The following is a 21,572-nucleotide window of genomic DNA, read 5'->3' as shown; positions in this document are numbered from 1 at the left end:
ACTGATTTCATTTATACCTTGGCTCAAACGGGATACAATTTTAATTTGATTAATCAGAAATATTATGTGCGTGGCGCACGTTTCAGCGAACGCGGCCAAAGCGCTCGACCATTACTCCGTTAATTAAATCGAAACCGTGGAATAATAGCGAACCCAGTTCCCTAAAAATTATAAAAATTACCGAGAAAAGGAGCGTTCCACCCTCGTGTCATTTAATTCTAAATTTCACCCGAATAATTTATTCGGTGTTTGATTAAAATTTTAAGCGGCAATATTTGAGATCAAGCCAAATTTTTGTGATTAAAAATACCTTGAAAATGATCAAAGTATCTTCAAAATATTTTTTTGAATATTTACATAAATTATTTGAGATAAAATTCGATTAAAATTCCCCATGTCAAAATATTTGAGATTAAGCAAAATTTTTGTGATTAAAAATACCTTGAAAATGATCAAAGTATTTTCAAAATATTTTTTTGAATATTTACATAAATTATTTGAGATGAAATTTGATTAAAATTCCCCATGTCAAAATATTTGAGATTAAGCAAAATTTTTGTGATTAAGAATACCTTGAAAATGATCAAAGTATCTTCAAAATATTTGTTTGAATATTTACATAAATTATTTCAGATGAAATTTGATTAAAATTCCCCATGTCAAAATATTTGAGATTAAATAAAATTTTAATCATTGAAAGACCTTGAAAATAATCAAAGTCTCTTTAAAATATTTTTCTGAATATTTCTGAGTATTCTGAATAATTCACCTGAGATAAAAATTGAGTAAAAGATCTTGAAACGAAAATCGATAATTTAGCGAGTGAAGGAGTGACGCATAAAAGTGCAAAATATCCACGTAAGTAGCTATTACAAGCAGAACGAGGCTTTTTGAACGTACGATCGAATCTGGTGATTCGATTTCGTTGGCGAATCGCCATGAAACTCGAAACGAAGTCGCGACATCCGATTTACTCGGTATTGCCTTGCTTCTTGGCTTCCTTCTGCTCGTCGCAATTTTATCTCGTTTTCCGGTGGATAACTGGATCGTGAATTCCTTTATCGTTATTGTTTTTATCATCACGAGAGTCCGTTGGAAGAAACGAAACCCGTAAAAAATTCCGAGCATTCCCTTCCTTCTAATTCCTCGTGTATACCGAGTGAAGTGTAGATAGCACAGCTATCCGTTTTTATGGAAAAGATACAAGCTGAACGCAACTATTTACGAAGTATTTTACCCTTATCAAAGTTCAAGCAACTGCAAGCTTGATTAACTAAATAGTGTTTCAAATTTTAAAACTCTTCCTAAAAGGCATTCACTTTGTTATGCAAAAATATTAATCTAAACTTCATCTGAAAAATCAGAGACATTAAATGAACCGTTCAAATCGATAGCCTTGCTATTACGTTATTAATGCAGTTAATTAAGCAGTCAGGTAAATGGTAGAAGTTATCATAGGAATTATGCTAATAACATAAAGTAATATAATGGAAGTTTCAGTAGTAACTAATTTACTCCCTAATCACCATAAAATCCCCGGCGCAGTTGCTGCTCCGGTAATTGAAAGATTACGATTCTGCATTAACTCGAACTATCTTCTTATTCGTTCGCTAAAGTATTCATCGAACTGTTGATGGCTGTCGAGAAACAGTTTTAAGACTACAGCAAAGCGGCTTAACCTTTGTAGCAGGAATGGGTGAAGCGCGGCGTAGCGAAGTAATTTGTTACCGTGAAATATATGCACCGTAGGCCGATTATGCATGCGCTTTACAGCAACAGGTACGTACGTCTCCAAATAATGCAGGTGGACGCGTTCTCCTGCCAACCAAATCCCGCTCCCTTCGTGTTCCTTTCTGCTCGAATTAGCCTGGCCGATCTATCGTTCGCGAGATAATTACTGAGAACAATCGCGATGAACCTCATGAAATTTTGGCTTTGGACTTGTATCAATTATGGAACCTGTTTCGGTTTTCTTGGTATGTGCATTAGGAACTTAGTGGGGTTAATGGAAATTATATTTGTGGCGAAATGATTGGAGATGGATGTGAATGTTAGTGTGAGAGGTGTAGGGTGGAATATACATATGTAGATTCAGGTGTTCCAAATTCTTGGATTACTAGATCTCTGAATAATTAAGTTTTATAATTCCTGAATCTCAAAATTACGAACCTCACATCTCCAAATCCCATGATACCCAAATCCCACATATCCGAATCCCACATACTCGAATCCCACGATACCCAAATCCCACATACCCGAATCCCACGATACCCAAATCCCACATCCTCGAATCCCACGATACCCAAATCCCACATCTCCAAATCCCACATCTCCGAATCCCACATCTCCGAATCCCACGATACCCAAATCCCACATCCCCAAATCCCACATCCCCAAATCCCACGATGCCCAAATCCCACATTTCCGAATCCCACATCCCCGAATCCCACGATACCCAAATCCCACGTCCCCAAATCTCACGTCCCCAAATCCCACGTCCCCAAATCCCACGTCCCCAAATCCCACATCCCCAAATCCCACGTCCCCAAATCCCACGTCCCCAAATCCCACGATACCCAAATCCCACATTTCCGAATCCCACATCCCCGAATCCCACGATACCCAAATCCCACGTCCCCAAATCCCACGATACCCAAATCCCACATTCCCAAATCCCACATCCCCGAATACCACGTCCCCAAATCCCACGACCCCCCAAATCCCACGTCCCCAAATCCCACGTCCCCAAATCCCACGTCCCCAGATCCCAAGTCCCCAAATCCCACGTCCCCAAATCCCAAGTCCCCAAATCCCACGCCCCCAAATCCCACAACTCCAAATCCCACATCCCCCAAAACCCACATCTCCAAATCCCACATCCCCACATCCCCCATCCCCCATCCCCAAATGCCCCATCTCTCGAACCCAATATCCAATTTTACACGAGTGGTCTGAGTACCGAATTGAAGTAACAAATATGTGCTAATTGATGACCGTCGAAACACAAATAAACACGAATCGCGGCAATTAACACATTGGCGTAATAAATCAGACCGTGTTTTTAAAAATCGTTAGGACGTCATATCTATCGCTTTATCGTTGTAAAAGTATGTTCGGACGAATGGCGCTTTAACAGGATGAAAAATGAAGGGTATCATGCTGTATTGCGCGGTGATTAATGAAACGTATCACGAAACAAAATTAATGTTCCCGCGAATTCGTGATTTTTATTCGCAATGAATCCTAGCAGTCGAGGTAATCACAATTTAAAAATTAGTCATTTAGAATCGGTAGAATCGAGGAGCTTAAAATTTGTTTGCCAAGAGTGTTGAGAACAACCTGGAATTCCTTACAACAAAAGCTTTGTAACTTGCCCGTTTGAAGAAGCTTTTATCCACAAGAATCGAAGACGTTCTCTTTCTACATCACTCATTAAGGTACGGAGATCCTTTTCAATTAGCTGGGCAAAGAATCGGCTGAAAGGAGCAAGGAGAAAGCTGTTTGAACCAGCTTGGATGAGTCAAAGAACGTCAGAGACAGCAGTAAAATCCTCGGTACAATTGCGTCTTGGCTTTAATTAAATAATACGTTCTCTCTGTTCTACCTTCTCCTTCCTTTCGCTCTGATTTCTGCTCGACTCGTGACCGCGATAATGAAGTTTCTTTGAGAAATGTTCCTGTCATCCTAACGTCATCGATCATACGGCTAAGTGTTACGGGGTTAGGATCTGGAGACAGGGCTGTCTAGGAATTACTCCAGGCGAATTCGTGGAACGTTATTTTCATGTGAGCGATGTGGCACCTGTTGTCGTATAGTGATGTTACAACGCGTTATTACATTACTGGTTGCGTCGACGCTTGATGATATGAGGTAGTATGGTGGTACGTGGTAGGCACGTGGGGACACAACGCATGATTGGTTGATGACAATTTTAATTCGATAGAATTTCAACCTTCAGAATTTCAACACTTGATGGTCCAGTGTGTTAGATTTAATTCGGTGAATTAGAGTGCGTGGAATTTCAACCCATAGAAGTTTAACATATCGAATTTCACTTCATGGGATTCTAAAGTATCGAATTTCATCTACTGAACTTCCAAAGTATCGAATTTCATCTCCTGGACTTCCAAGGTATAGAATTTCATCTCCTGAACTCCCAAGGTGTAGAATTTCACCGTATGGAATTCTAATGTATCGAATTTCACCGCATGAAGCTCCAACGCATCGAATTTCACCGCATGGGATTCCAAAGTATCGAATTTCATCTCATGGACTTCCAAGGCGTAGAATTTCATCTCACGGACTCCCAAGGTGTAGAATTTCAACGTATGGAATTCTAACGTATCGAATTTCACTCTATGAAACTCCAACGTATTAAATTTCACCGCATGGGATTCCAAAGCATCGAATTTCATCTCATGGACTTCCAAGGTATAGAATTTCATCTCGTGGACTCCCAAGGTGTAGAATTTTACCGTATGCAATTCTAATGTATCGAATTTCACCGCATGAATCTGCAACGCATCGAATTTCACCGCATGGGACTCCAAAGTATCGAATTTCATCTCGTGGATTTCCAAGGCGTAGAATTTCATCTCGTGGACTTCCACGCTATAGAATTTCATCGCATGCAATTCTAACGTATCAAATTTCCGCGCATAGAACTCCCAAGTGTAGTTTCAAATTCGCACCATAAACTTTCACCATATAGAATTGCAACTTCCATAATTCCAACCCGTAAAATTGTAGTATTTCTAAGTTTTTGCGAACGACAAATATTGAAAAGTCCATACAACACGTTGAAAGCGTTAACCAATATTAATCGAGTTGACAATGTTTCCTAAAGCAGAGGATAATTTTACGCAATAAAAATAGTATCCCCTTGGTTGAACGCGATTTTCTCTGTCGACGCGGGGAGCCAAAGTAAATATTTCTTTTATGCAAAACCGATTTAACATCCTCGCGAGTTCCAGCCCGATGGAATGATATATATGAGCGACGTGTACACTCGCAAGAAGAGAAAGCAAACAAATACAAACCGTAGCGTAATGTCGACGCTCCGACGGGCGTATTTGTTCCCCAGAACTCGTACGTGTATCTCATATTTCCGTTTTGCATCGCCCCGGGCTGGTTAGTTTGCCTCTGTCATTTCAGACAGAAGCCCGCGATACTTGTATGGAACTGATAGGTATTCCCAGTTCCATAGAATTGATAATTATTTGGAGTAAGCTGTTTGTGAACGTTCGACAGTTCCTGCTACCCTTCTATTTTCTTTTTACTCTTCGAGCTTCATGTTCGATGCAAATCGCTTTGATCGAATAACGATTCTGAGACTCGTTAAGCTGATCTCCTAGAAGTTTGCACGGTTAATTAAACGGGTACTGAAGACTGTTTCGTGTCGGCGAAACTTATGCAGCCGGTGTTACGAAACACGCACAAGATCTAAACAGCACTTAGAATTAGACAGTTTAATGTTGCAATTACAGGGAAACTTATTGCGAGAAGTGCTCGCTGCTTTTGTTAGCGAATTACTTTCTACAAGCTCTTTCTTTGTATGCGCAACTAGTTAAATTAATCACCAGAGTAATTAATACACTGGACTGTTTAATACCAATTTTTTATCAACGCTGTTCATTTTTAATTCTGACGAATTCTTTCAATTAAATCCACAAATTTCGAGATTCTCAATTTAAAAAATTGTCAAGGTCTTATTTCTCAGTCCACAACTTCCACATTTCCAATTTCCTAAATCCTCAAGTCCCCAAATCCTGAAATCCCCAAATTCCGCTCTGCCATAAATAAAAAATCCATGGGTCGAATTTAACGGGTACCGATCGAAATATGGGAAAAACGAAAAGCCCTGTCTTCCAGCGCAGATTCCGCGAAACTTCCGGTTATTGTTCGCGCGGAAGTCGAGAAGAGATTCGCTGGGCATTTCCGGCTTTTCACGAAATTGGAGGCGTTTCGCGGGGCCGTTGGAAAAGCGGGGACGAGCCCGCCACCATGTCCGGACTTTTCCATTTAAATTTAAATCCGCACCGCTGCGAGCGTGGGTCATCGCGTTCGTATAATGCCGTGGAACGGGGAAAGCTCGTTCCCGGAACAGCGAGAAAATTCCCGAGGAAATTGGCAGTGGCGTAAGGTCGTCGTTCGCGATAGGACATGCCGCTGAAAACGGAAATTGTTTAACGGCCGGGAAGTTTTTATTTTGATGAAAATTCACCGTGTCGAATTAAACGGTTCAACTTGTTACTTTAAGACTTCAATTTTAGACGTTTTCGAAAAAATGTAAATTTGCAGTTTTATCGTTTATTAAACGCTTCAATGTACAGTAAAATTACCAGGAAAGTAGCAACTTGAAACTTTCCAGCTAAGAACCGATACCTTTATCGAAAATTCGATGTACGGTTAAGATTTATTATTTTCAACCCCAAATTTGCATTTTTCTGCCATAAAAGCGATATGCTGTGCACAAAGATCTGCGCGATAAAGATGTAGATGAAGGGTTACTTCTGAAAAATTGCTGGTTCATGTACTTTCAGCTCGATACGTAATTAACGTTTATTTCTGGGCGTTGATTTACATTTCTCGTGGTAAAATTGTAAGTAAGGGTTGTTAGGTTTGACAAACTGGTTCACGATGTCCGGAGCAAACCATTCGAGAAAGCAGAAAAATACCTTTCTGTGTGTGAACACCCGAGTGGCCCTTCGGCAGTTATGAAGCTTTTCCGACTGTTACAAAAGCGCCCGAATTGTTGAAGAACAATTTCATCCCTTTAGAAGGTTATTTTCAGAAAATGGGAAGTTGCCTATTAAACGTAGGTGCTTTCCGTATTTTCTGTTTTGAAAAACTTTCCAATTATTTCACTATCGTGACGTAAGTGATAATCGATAACGATTATTAGTTGTAATCGGTCGATGAATCAAATGACTCGGAAAAGCTGAAATATCGGGGTTGTTCTGACGGCGAAGGGGATGAAAAAAACAGAAGGGGGTAATTGAATGAAGTCGAGAAACGTGAAAGCTCAGTGTACCATTAAATAGCGGACTGCGCGACTAACAAAAGTTGAAAAAGCTGAAAGCGTTCGAAACGATAGGAAACAGGTCCTTAGAATTCACGACAACACGGATAGTTTCGTGAAAATCGTAACAACGGTAAACCTTCGATAGCTCAAAGACAATAAAATCGATCGTTTGACAATTATAAACCTTGTTCGATGGAAATTAATTAGATCGTTAATGAATAGCTATAATTTCGATTACAGTATTCCGCTTTATCCTTAATTTGTCGCTAATTAAGCTTAATTATACACCCTGGCAGAAAGCTATTTTATCGTTAGAATTTGATCAGTTCACGAAGAATAATTAAATATGTTAATTCACACGATGTAATTGTCCACAGCAAACGTATTCTCATTAAGCACACGAAGTGACATTAACTTTTTATATTTATTGTTACCATGGGAACTTTATTATTGGAAAACTCGTAAGCAATTCACTGTTCTAATTCGCAATACGAGAATCATTACTGCATGTAACCGGAGGCTATACGTGTAATTGCAGCGTGTGATGATTATACTGGTATAATAACGATAGTAAGTGAAGTATGTAATGGAGCTATGGTTGATTACCGAAGTAAAGCTACATTCTTCGCGTGGCTGTGAAGGAAGGGTGACCGCAACCAACGAGAGGGGCGGCGATTTAATGCATTAGCGTTAGAATGCGCTGAATGTGCAATGACCTAATTACTTCAACGAGAGTAGAATTTTAGAACACGCGGAGTAAAATGCTATCAGGTGTAGAATATTACACGCGTGGCGATGTAAAATATAGGGATAATGCGCGGTGATATGACATCGAGAAATTCAGCGCGTGGAATTTACAACGCGTGGCGAACTCAACGTGTAGTGAACTCAACGCATAGAATTACTATGCGTGGTGAACTCAACGCGTAGAATTTATAACGCATGGCGAACTCAACGCGTGGGGAACTCAATGCGTAGAATTTACAACGCGTGGTGAACTCAACGCGTAGAATTAACTACGCGTGGCAAACTCAACGCGTGGTGAACTCAACGCGTGGCGAATTCAACGCGTGGCGAACTCAACGCGTGGTGAACTCAACGCGTGATGAACTCAATGCACAGAATTTACTACGCGTGGTGAACTCAACGCGTGGTGAACTCAACGCGTGGTAAACTCAACGCGTGGCGAACTCAACGCGTGGTGAACTCAACGCACAGAATTTACTACGCGTGGTGAACTCAACGCGTGGTGAACTCAACGCGTGGTAAACTCAACGCGTGGCGAACTCAACGCGTGGCAAATTCAACGCGTGGTGAACTCAACGCACAGAATTTACTACGCGTGGTGAACTCAACGCGTGGCGAACTCAACGCGTGGTGAACTCAACGCATAAAATTTACAGCGCGTGGCGAACTCAGCGCTTAAAATTTACGACGCGTGGTGAACTCAACGCGTAGAATTACAGCGCGTAGCGATCGATCACGTCACATCAACGCAACTAGATCTATGAAACGTAAATCTATTTATACTACTTCAAAGCACAAAGTAGATTACGTGCTAGAAGTAAATCATTGATAGCGAAATTATTAATGGCTTTCCGCAAGCGCCGTGACCCCGATTCGAAAGGAGTAAAGACTTACACTTACACGACGTTATATAGATGAAAGCTTTCAGAGACAACCGGAACGTCCCATGGGTGATTTAAAATCGCTTTGACCAGGTAATAAAACAGCGAGGCCCAGTCGGTAGCGACGTGGAAATCGTCCAGAGGGTAGTTTCGCGGGTTCCATTGGCCGATAAAACGGTCGTGTTTACTGACCTAACACGGTTAAGGGTTGGAGAAAAGCTCTGGTATCCGACACGGTGAAATAATAACAAAATAAAACAGAAAACCAAGGATTCCTTTAACCTCCGACGTCCATTGTGTGAACTTTTACCTCCGCTTCGACACAGCAATGCCGCTATTTCTGGCTGCTTCGTAAAAATTTTTGTCCAATTATATGAACAAGCACGTTCTTTACACAACTGCAATTGTTTATATTTCGTTCGCTTTTGATTAATTTAGGGAATTTACAATCTGTTCACAAAGGAATATTTGAAATTTGACATTTTTAGGAGACTTCAAATATTTTCTAGTCGAATTATCGCTCGTTCGATGAAGGATTCTCTCGTTTGATTTGGTAGTAATGCCTGGTAGACGAGTCTTTCACTCGAGACAATAAATCACTTGTTAACTCGGTGAATTCAATCGATCGATCAGTCACCCGTATTACCCACTTTTTTCGCTCTCTCGATCAATCAAGAGCTCATTATCTCGTTCTAACTCTTCGTATCGTTTTGATCGTGTAACAAATCCTCTGAATTAAGTCTAATCACTGAAAGAATGCTTTATCATTGTACCGAGTCCACAATTTATTGTAAGCTGCAGTCTGCATTAAAAAATGTACAATTTTCAATACGTTCATTACTGGAACAAACAATCCTTTTCAACTGAATTCAAACCTGCTCGAAATACACTTTAAAAGGGAATGAAAATCCACAAAGGATTGAATTATTCCCGTGTACGCGTTTGTTTTGCGAACTTACGGGCACAAACAAATAACGAGCCGCACATTTGCGACGAGCTCATTAATATATTCATTAACATGAGCAAATTCCACTATCCATCGAATGACCCATTTATTCCTTTAATTAATATTCATCTATTGAATCGCTAGTGGTTATTCATTGCTCGTGTCGATCAATAATCCAATCTCATAGATCTTTTGACGTGGCCTAAACCATTCTTCTGTGAGATCGAAATGAAAGGCCCTGTTTTCGATGACCGTTCAATTGGCGTTTATTTAAAATGACCGAAATTATTTTTTGTAAAATATTGCTCGTTCAGATTTATTAACAAGCATCAAAGGGGCCACATAATTTCTTTGTGCAACGTAACAACTAAATTTCAATGTAATGTTTACAGTTAAAACCGTTGTGCAACTTTTCGGTACGCACATAAATACCTTGTTCCCGTTAAAATATTAATCCTTTGACGCGCAATTTAATTAAAAGCACAGTTTCAGTTAATAACACACGTCGAAAAGTCGAACAGACGTCGACCAGAACGAGCGACTATACAGATCGTTCTTGCTATTTCGCAGTTGCTGGAACTTGCCGGAGTGCAGGAAAGACGACGTGAAACGCTAGAAAGCTCCTTTTGGCTCGTATTGCTGGTATTAAGTGTAGGTGGCGGTGTACGAATTCGCTAGCTTACAGCTTAACTTTCCTGGCGACAATTAAACAACGAGCGTACTTATCGTGCTCTCCCATCGTCGCGAACGAGTGCCACCAGGAATTTGCGCTAAGGTTCGCAACGCGGTTTTCGCTGGCTCGACATGTAATTTCGCGGCGTTCTCGATTCACTTGTTCCCGGGATGATGACGTTTCAATTGAAACAGAGTACTTACAATGCTGAAGACGGAGAAAAAACCTCAAGGATTTTCCTCCATTTCTGTACACTGTTGCAAAAATTAATTCTCTTCAACATTCGACAACTTGCTCTGCAACCAACTACTCATCCGATAAACCATTTTCTGGAATTTAAGCAAAAATCTGAACAATTAGAACCATCGTCCTTAATCTGACATGTTTGAATGTCTGTCATATAAGTTTGATAGTGTTCTTAATATGTCAGACAACATCTACTTATAAACTCAGCATCTTCTTCATCAAAATACTACCGAAAGTATTTTTAACTTCACAAGGATACTCTCATTTAGACTTCCATGTAATCTAGCAATTATAATCTTACGAGAAGAATGAAATAAAAAAAGAATATAATTGAAACGTAGGATCACGTAAGTGTCTCGTTCACCCTGAGGTCAAGTTCACCGTACAAAAACCCAAAGCTTTGTAAATGTTAAAAAAAGTAAAGGTCAAAGATGCGAAAGAGAGGAAGGGGATTACAAGCAGAGGAATAGGCTGAAAATGGCATACAAAATTCGCGTTTCCACGGCGTCGAGAGCGTCGTCGCGGTCGTTGCTTCCCCTTCATTAAACTCGACCTCGTTACGAAAGCGTCACGATATACCGCCGGAGCTTCTCTTCATTCCCGTCGCATAATATTCGCGAAACGTTCCTTGGGTGTCGACGAACTTGGACCATTACGATGTAACTTTCACTCGAGAATTCCGCGCGTCTCGTTCAACCCTTTCTAACCCTTCCTTCCGAGCTAGAGCTCCTGTGCTATGAGTCGCGAAACACGGGAGCGACGGGAAATTGTCTGCGCCGGTGAAACGCGATGACGTATCGGGAAAACAAATTATTAATCCGGATATAATTTTACCGATTGCAACTTGGGTTGCGTCGAGTAACGTGCTAACAGAGTTCAAAGACACCGATCGGCACACTTTGTAACTCGATGCTTTCGATCGTCGTGAGTTGTAATATGATACGTCAAATCGCCACGTGTTGTAATATGATACGTCAAATCGCCACGTGTTGTAATATGATACATCAAATCGCCACGCGTTGTAATATGATACGTCAAATCGCCAAGTGTTGTAATATGATACGTCAAATCGCCACATGTTGTAACATGATACGTCAACTCACCAAGTGTTGTAATATGATACGTCAAATCGCCAAGTGTGGTAATTCGATACGTCAAATCGCCACGTGTTGTAATTCGATACGTCAAATCGCCACGTGTTGTAATATGATACATCCAATCACCAAGTGTTGTAATTTGATACATTAAATCGCCACCACGAGTTGTAATTCGATACCTGAGATCTGTGCACTGAAATTCAATACGTCGAATCACCACGCATTGTAATTCAATGCGTCGAGAATCACCAGGTAATTCATTGGATCATTACGTGTTAAAATTCAATGGAGTGAATCGCCACGTAATTCAACACATTATCCCCTGTGTTACATTGAATAATAGATACATTAAATTCGTAGGATCAATGAATTATTCCGATAACTGGCATTTAAGAACAAAGAATCCGTGTAGCTGCTGAATGAATTTAAATTATTAAGCAAAGGCGTCGCAACGAGTCGCTGAAGTGGAACATCTCGTAGCAGTTCTTTTTTTTTCAAAAAGAGGAGGCAAAATAAAATGGAAGCAAGGTCTCCTCGTTTCTACTCGTTATTTTATTAAGCTCATTACCGTTGGTCTTTACTTGTCTACTCTTATTTACTTAAGCTCCTCTTCTCGACCTATTTTGCTCTTTGCTCTTCGATCCATTCACTATAGAAGCTTAAAAAGATCCTTATCTTTTTTCTTCGTCCTTTTTTTTGGAAGCTCGATGTTCTATCGCGGATCTCGAGTTTAATCAGGATCCTCTTATAGATGCAGCAGGACTTCGTTAAAGTAATCCGTGGATCCGAATGTATCGCGGCTCTGATCTTGTTCCTTGGAACAATTTCCTTGATTTCAACTTTCAACAATCTTGCGGAACCGTTGATCTTATCGCGCTGTATGCATTTAAATCGTCAGAAGTATAAGAAATTAGGGCCAAGACAATTTTGTACTCGAGTATTATTGTTATCGTCCTGTCGACAAAATTCCTCTACTTGCCTGATGCTTTTCAACGAAGCTACTGTAGTACATGTTGAATTTACTGAAATCATGTCACCATTTTTATGCTTGCAGTACTATGGGGACTCAATCGATTAATACTGTTAATATTTGATGTATCAACAATGAATATGTCGGTATTATTAGAGGTAAATATTGACGTATTGTCAATATTGTAATATTGTCAGATTTTTTGACTGATATTATTTCTGTTGTCAGTAAATATTACAAATGGCTTTATAATAATTTTCAATTTTTGCATAAGATGTTTTTTTATTAAGAATTTGGTCTTCCTGCCGCTGGCAACAAATTTCTAGAGAATTCGTAGCGAGACTATATATTTCCCTGTTCCTCGCAATCCGTGCACTAGTTTCGCGACTTTGTGGCCCGCTAGACGGATACGTACGTACGTTCTCGTTTGTTTACGCCTGTAATCTCACGAAAAAAGACGGCAGATCGTAAACCGTGGCATAAGAAACTTTTTCCCCCTCGGCGCGAAACTTTCATGCGACTGCAACCAGGCCAAGAACAAAAACTACGCTAAGTTTTTTCTCGGTCAGTCCTTAATAGCGTGAAGTAATTTCTTGCCGGTCGTTTATTTACTTCGCAATCAGAAAATCGTATCTGGGAACTCGCGGTCAGAAAGGATGAATTCGCTGTTTGAAACCGATTCCGTCGGACGAAAAAGTTCCGCGGGAACAGTATTCTGAAAACAGAAACTATAACTTCTCAGAATTTTCAAGGAAGAACTGCTTCCCGACAGACACCAGGTGACTGGTTCGCCGCGAAAAGATGAGCGGATTCGCGAGGAAAAGTAATTTTCCAGGGAAAACGAAATTTAATCTGTTTCTCGCCGCACTTTTAATGGAAACCAATTCCTCGCTGCAAGAACCCGGTTTACTTCTTTTTTTGTGATTATGACCCGTGTTCGAGTTCATAAAAGCTTTGTTATAAATCACTATGATGGTAAAAATATTAGGAAGATGGATAAATTTTAAGTAGATACGCTTCATAGTTGCATGATCGGTTAAGCCACTTATACCGACCACGGGTTTACGGTTGCGAAAGTAATAAATCCACGTCCTATTTTGAACGAACGAAAGGAAATAGTCGGTTGTAATTCTTGCAAAAGGATTCTACGAACCTTTGAGACTTCGCTGGTCTCCCACAAACTGTAAATCCAAATCTCGTGGTATAATCCGCTTTGCAAAAAGGATTGGAGGGCGACAAATTTATTTATACAAAAAGTATTTTTTTAACGGAAACACGTTCGATTATTCATGAAACAATTTACAGCTACCACAGCGGAAACATTGTTTAAACAAGCGTTCATATTCTTCTTTCCACGGCTGTTTTCAGAGGAAATGAGTGAAACGTGTACGTCTGATAGCAAAGAGGTTATCCAATAAACGAAGAACTCGTAATTGGTGTTCGTCGAGACGGAAATAAATCGATTCGAATCGCGGGTAAAAATTCACAAAGCAGGATTCAGTTAATGCGAGCTTTAAAGAGGATTTCAGGAGAAAATAAAAATGTTTCTCCACGATGGAATCGGTTATTACAAATAAAAATATTTCGTGGGAACTGAATCATCTGTAAATTCGGTATCGGTATACACTATTGAACACTGCAACATTTTCGATGAAACTTTGTAAAATTTTTGTTAGCTATCACTGTTTTTGAAAAGTTCCAATTCAGGGAACATGTGCAACAAAATTGTTTAGTTAACAACAGGGGTTTGCACGAATAACTATTTATCAGTACGTGCAAAAAAACCCATATTTCAATTGTTTCGAATTCATTTCAATTTTCACTGAACCTCACTAAGGAATCTCGACCCATTAATCGTTTAATCTACCATGACACTTGCCTATCGCCTGTCAGTTGATCAGAGATCTCCAACCTGCGGTACATCTACGGTTACACGCTTCGATTCTGTACGTGCGGTACAAACCGAAATTCCTCCCGAGGCTACACGAGGTGAAACTTGAAACACCGCACGTGTCGTTTCTCTCTGTGATGTTACATGACTCGATGTTTCATCTTGTAACGACGCGGTCGTATAGCTGGGTGGACGCGGTAATTCCAGTCGAAAGGGCTCGAATCCCAAAGAAATTGAATTACCCACAGCTGACGTGTCCATCGTGATCGAGGCGATCAAATCCTCTCCAAGCGTCTCGTTAATCCGGTTGGACGTTTAACGACGCGTTACTTTGTGGACTTTTAAAGGTAATTATCCAAGAAGGCTTCGAGCTTTTCAAGGACACTGGTGCAGAAACATCTGTCGAATTTTTATTTCTTTCTATACATTCTAAATTGCTGGGTTCTCTTTCGTTGTAATTCGATTGCTTCACCATTAGTTGTAATTCGATGCGTCGGAATCAACACGTGCTGTAATTCGATATGTCAGAGTCACCACGTGTTGTAATTCGATACGTTGCATCACCACGAGTTGTAATTCGATACCTCGGAATCACCATAAGTTGTAATTCGATGCGTCGGAATCAACACGTGCTGTAATTCGATATGTCAGAGTCACCACGTGTTGTAATTCGATACGTTGCATCACCACGAGTTGTAATTCGATACCTCGGAATCACCACGTGTTGTAATTCGATATGTTGCATCACCACGAGTTGTAATTCGATACCTCACATCACCACGTGTTGTAATTCGATACGTCGTGAGTCACCAAGCATTGTAATTCGATGCGTCGATCTACCAGTTGCTGTAATTCGATACGTCGCAACATCTTCAAGCTTTTAAATGAGAAATTCTGTATTCTCGAGCTGTTTATTTTCAAAAGCACACCATGTCGAAACAAATGAAACGTCAAAACAGATACAGCGACATAGATAATTGTCAAAGTTTGTTTTTAGACTATTTGTATTACCCTCAAAGAAACATCGCACTCTGTCACTTTTATCGTACGGGTGTTTTGCTTGAAAGGAATCGAATATGTGATTTGAAGCGGAAACTGATCAATTCTTGCATTGTCTGATTTCAGAAGATGGGCTCCGTTCACGGCGAAGAGTTGCCATTCGTTTTCGGTGCACCATTGGTGGATGGTTTCGGCCACTTCCCAAGAAACTATACCAGATCTGAAGTGGCACTTTCGGAGAGCATCGTACAGTACTTCGCCAACTTCGTCAGAACTGGGTGAGTAGAAAATGATCTCGATCAGTTGTTCGAGCACTTCCACTGGTCCCATTTTTCGTATCTTCGATCACGTTTATTTCGAATATGCAAGACCTCGATTCGGTTCCTACAATTTCGCAATCGAACAAATTTGAATAATAAATCAGGAGACTGTAGGTTCGCTTTAAGTTGAAATAAAGAATATATACCGGGTGCTGTCATCGCAAATCCATTCTTCGTCGCTTTGTGAATTTCAATTTTCATCGAGAAGCAGTCGGAAAAGCAATCCCTTTTCCCTTTGAATCAACAGCAGTGTGGCACCGCTTGCGCGAAATCAATTTGCGAGCTGCTGCGTACGCGGCGGAAAGAGGAAGAGAAAAAACAGAGAGGATCCCGTCGCCGAAAGGTCTAATTTTCCATATTCATGAATGAGAACAGAGGCGAAAAAGGGGAGGAACAGTCCGCGGAAACAGAGGCGGGACTGGATTAGAGAAAAAATATTTTTTTGAATCCAATCGCAACTCCTGCATTTTCCAACCTACAATTTCGGACGAATTTCCTTATTCAAATTTATGGATTAGGTCACTTGGTCACTGATAGTTATTTTCATTCTACAAAAATTTAGAACTGAAAAATTGGTACACGATACTCTTTAAAATCAGTTACATTGAATCGCTATATGGCCGTGCAATTCTGTCCGTAATTCTACACGCTGTATTCGCGCTGTGATTCTACGGATCGGAATTGTATTGTACCGGAACGTATAGTTATTCTACGCGTTACCGTCGCGTCACAATTACACTGCGCTTCAATTGAAAATCCTCGAAATTCAATTCAGTTTTATTAAGTAACATAAACCGTGAATTACACGTGAGGATATTACTGTCAAAGAAGGTTCCTCTGATATTTGTTATTGATTTTCCATCGTTTGCAGCGTTGCGTTTCGATGTTGGAATATGTTTTATTAACTATCGAGGCCCGCACTTTTGCCCAGCGGAAATATATCCAGGCCATCGAGCTCGTGGATACAAATTGATATGGCCCAAAGAAAAAAGCCCCCAGAACATGGCTCGATAAATATTCAAAAAGTAGAGATGAAATATTCATGAACGTAAACGCGAATTTAGCTGGACATCAAACACACGTTTACGCCGGTGGAATATTTTTTTTCGGGAACGATGCATTCTCCCGGCTATAATTGCCGTTTTAGCTTCCGGTTTCATCATTTCCGTCGTTCAAATTCCTGTCTGTTGTTGGTTGATCGATTTGATTCTTCCAGCCTTTGTCGCTCAATTTTTCAATATTTCCCGGATTGTATTTTGCAAAATTAAATTCTATTCCGTCCTCAAACGAAACCGGGAAGCCAATCTTTCTGGCAACGAAACGTTAATTAAGCCTTTACTCCGTTCCGCGTCACGGAACGTTCTAAAAAATGAATACTAATTTTTTAACGACACTGAACGACCTTTCAACCTTCTTCCAAATCATGCTCGAAAGGTACGAGATATTAAGCAGAAATTCTCTGGAGTACTTCCGTTTAATGAGTCACCTTTTGTGCTTCACGTTCGAGAAACTGTGTCAATTTTTCACGGACTTATTCGTTCCTGTTGTGAACATGTTTCAGATTTTTTCAAACGAGTCTACACGATTTAAATACGTCATTTGAAATTCTGCTCTTGATCAGAATAGACCCATTGTTTTTAATAAAATATTGATTGAGAAAATGGACTTGGATTACGAGCTAATTCGAATTTGCAAGTTCAATCGATGGATCAGAGGCTTAATTAATCTTACTTGAACCAATTGTAAGCTTAATCAGTTTAAGCTTAATCAATCTAAGTTGGACCAATTGTAAGCTTAATCGATGCAATCATAAGCTTAATCAATTCGTCCAGAACTGATAGCAAGTTTAATCAATACGATGTTGCCGTTGTTTCGAATATCCATCTATTTAATTCGCAAATAAAATGCAAATAGAAATCAAATTACTGTCGGTAGATGGTATCTCGGGATTCGAGAAAGCTCGGAATCGAACAACGGAAACTGCAAAACCAGATATGGCTTGTAAGTATCGAGGTTCAACTAATCGCGTAGCTGGATCACGCTCGTCCGCGCGTTTCCTGCGGCAAGAAGACGTACAATAACAAGTAATTTCGGCCGCGAGTTTAGAGATACGACCACGTACACGAAGATATTACGTGATACCGGTCGCACCCCGATGCTTCTGTTTCCCTACGTGACGTGCTGCACCAAGACAAAAGCCATTTGTGCCAAATAATTCGAGGCTTTGTTGTTTCGCGAACAATATTGAGTCGATATTCCACTTTCCAGTTCAAATTGAAGTTGTTTGTTGCTTAACAAATTCGTGACAATTCTATCTGCGCTGCTCCTGTACCTTTTACCTTCTATTCTATAGATTCTCTTTGGAAATTTTATCGGTTTAAAAAAAACAATTCATAGAAAATCACTAGACGATATTGCAACGAGTTGCAGCTCTACGTTTTCTGTTGTCGCGCTATGAAATCATGCTTCGTAAGTCCATGCGCTTTAATTTCTTGCGCGGTTGCTCCACGCTCTGTAACTTCACGCACTGTAACTCCATATGCCATAACTCCACGCGCTGGAATTCCACGTTCTGTAATTTCATATATGTTGTAACTCCACGCGCTGGAATTTCACGCATTGTAATTCCATATGCCATAACTCCACGCGTTCGAATTCCACGCTCTGTAATTGCATATATGTTGTTATTCCACGCCCTGGAATTCCACGTTCTGTAATTTCACATATGTTGTAACTCCACGCGTTGTAATTTCACGCATTGTAATTCCATATGCCATAACTCCACGCGCTGGAATTCCACGTTCTGTAATTTCACATATGTTGTAACTCCACGCGCTGTAATTTCACGCATTGTAATTCCATATGCCATAACTCCACGCGTTCGAATTCCACGCTCTGTAATTGCATATATGTTGTTATTCCACGCCCTGGAATTCCACGTTCTGTAATTTCACATATGTTGTAACTCCACGCGTTGTAATTTCACGCATTGTAATTCCATATGCCATAACTCCACGCGCTGGAATTCCACGTTCTGTAATTTCACATATGTTGTAACTCCACGCGCTGGAATTTCACGCATTGTAATTCCATATGCCATAACTCCACGCGTTCGAATTCCACGCTCTGTAATTGCATATATGTTGTTATTCCACGCCCTGGAATTCCACGTTCTGTAATTTCACATATGTTGTAACTCCACGCGTTGTAATTTCACGCATTGTAATTCCATATGCCATAACTCCACGAGCTGGAATTCCACGTTCTGTAATTTCATATACGTTGTAACACCACGCGCTGTAATTTCACGCATTGTAATTCCATATGCCATAACTCCACGCGCTGGAATTCCACGTTCTGTAATTTCACATATGTTGTAACTCCACGCGCTGTAATTTCACGCATTGTAATTCCATATGCCATAACTCCACGCGCTGGAATTCCACGTTCTGTAATTTCACATATGTTGAACTCCACGCGCTGTAATTTCACGCATTCTAATTCCATATGCCATAATTCCACGCGCTGGAATTCCATGTCCTATAATTTCATATATACTGTAACTCCACGCGTTGTAATTCTACGTGCTGTATTTCCATACATCGTAACTCCACGCTCCGTAATTCCTCGCATTGTAATTTACCGCGATTCTTCGTACTCCACATTTCCCCACATTTTATCGCCACATGTTATTACTATCCGCACAATAAATCTCGAAACCTTTCATTAACAGCACGCAAGTCCTCAGTCTCTATATTTCTCTCGATCCGTTTTCATCTTCCACCAATATCCCTCAACCTCTCGTTCCACCTTCCATATCCGTTTCTGTCGAATTTCCATGATTTCTAACTGCTTTTTCTGTCTTCGTACATCTTTCCCGCGTTTCTCACTCTCCTCCTCTCGTCCTCTTTTTCCCTCTGGTTTCTCGGTTCCCGTCTCTCTGGCCACGCATGAATATGCAAAAGCGAGGTTGAAACGAACCGATGATATTTCAGTGAGGTCCTCGCCTCGAGCGACGTAAATTTCGCTTTGTCGATACACCCCGAGAGCACACCGCCCCTGCGCCTCGACCCCTTCTGCACACACGCGCACAAGATACCCGTCGCGAACGTGTGCGTGCACACTTACACGACGTATAATGTCGAGAATTGATATGCGGTAATGCGATTCGCGTTTTCGGCGCGACGATCTACAATCGGGGCTTTAACGATCGACAAAATGCACACGGGGGTGAAATAGGGGTGCTCTGTAAGCGGCCTTCTTAAATCTTACCCGCGATCGCCCGCAGGGCTTCTCGCTTTCGCAATTTTTACTCTGTTATTTTTCATGTATTCACATTTTGCGTGTATGCTCTTATGGTCTCATTTTCTACATCAAAAACCTCGACGATATCTTCATGTACTGTCTTCTGAAATAGAAAGCATCGGAATACATATTTTGTTAAAAAATTCAGTTTACACTCTGAAGGTTTTATGCTCGAAAGTGGTACAGAAACATCTTTTGAATTCTGAATTCTCTCTATACATTCTAAATTGCTGGGTTCTGGTTCTCTTTCGTTGTAATTCAATAGGTTGCTTCACCGAGAGTTGTAATTCGATGCGACGGAATCAACACGTGCTGTAATTCGATATGTTGCATCTACACGTGCTGGAATTCGATACGTTGCTTCACCACGAGTTGTAATTCGATGCGTCGGAATCACTATATGCTGTAATTCGATGCGTCAGAATCACCACGTGCGGTAATTCGATATGTTCCAGCTTCTCAAGTTGTAATTCGATGCGTCAGAATTACCACGTGCGGTAATTCGATGCGTCAGAATCACCACGTGCGGTAATTCGATGCCTTGCTTCACCACGCATTGTAATTCGATGCGTCAGAATCACCACGTGCAGTAATTCGATGCCTTGCTTCACCACGCATTGTAATTCGATGCGTCAGAATCACCACGTGCGGTAATTCGATACCTTGCTTCACCACGCATTGTAATTCGATGCGTCAGAATCACCACGTGCTGTAATTCGATACTTTGCTTCACCACGAGTTGTAATTCGATGCGTCGGAATCACCATATGCTGTAATTCGATACGTTCCAGCTTCTCAAGTTGTAATTCGATGCGTCAGAATTACCACGTGCGGTAATTCGATGCGTTAGAATCACCACGTGCGGTAATTCGATGCCTTGCTTCACCACGCATTGTAATTCGATACCTCGGAATCACCATAAGTTGTAATTCGATGCGTCGGAATCAACACGTGCTGTAATTCGATATGTCAGAGTCACCACGTGTTGTAATTCGATACGTTGCATCACCACGAGTTGTAATTCGATACCTCGGAATCACCACGTGCTGTAATTCGATACCTTGCATCACCACGCATTCTAATTCGTCACACCAAAATTCCCCACGTGCTCCAAACATAAAAATCAGAATAAACTTTTCAATTAAAAAATTCAGTTCGCACTCTAAATGTCGTATGCTAAACACCAGTGCAGAATTCCAACTTTTAAATTCTGAATTCTCTCTCTACATTCTAAATGGCTTCTAAATTTATAAATTCCGTTCTCTTCTGTGCACACGCTCTCGGTGGATGCATTTAAAGTCGCACGAATCCCGTGTGGACAATTTCACCGAAGAACGTTCGTGCAGTCCTGAATGCAGTCACTTTCTTCGAACTATAAATCGATATGCTGTACACGTTATTTTACGACGCTGTAACGAAATCCTGTCAAAGCATTCACGTTCGAAAACCCTCCGATTGATATACATCCTCTAT

At 40.6% G+C, this 21,572-nt stretch overlaps 1 protein-coding gene across 2 annotated transcripts in view; it reads left to right on the top strand.

The window, feature by feature from the left end:
- Nucleotides 1-21,572, top strand: part of NLG-4 (neuroligin 4) — a 281,147-nt gene that overhangs the window by 196,436 nt on the left and 63,139 nt on the right. For both annotated transcript variants that reach the window (XM_012294946.2, XM_012294952.2), the window contains exon 9: nucleotides 15,601-15,752. In XM_012294946.2, coding sequence (XP_012150336.1) covers nucleotides 15,601-15,752 — 152 coding nt within the window. The remainder of the gene's footprint in view (nucleotides 1-15,600; nucleotides 15,753-21,572) is intronic.

This window comes from Megachile rotundata, chromosome 14, assembly GCF_050947335.1.
Source record: "Megachile rotundata isolate GNS110a chromosome 14, iyMegRotu1, whole genome shotgun sequence".
Taxonomy (NCBI): Eukaryota; Metazoa; Arthropoda; class Insecta; order Hymenoptera; family Megachilidae; genus Megachile; species Megachile rotundata.
Note: the sequence above shows the minus strand (reverse complement) of the source record. Positions and strands in the feature narration are given on the sequence as shown.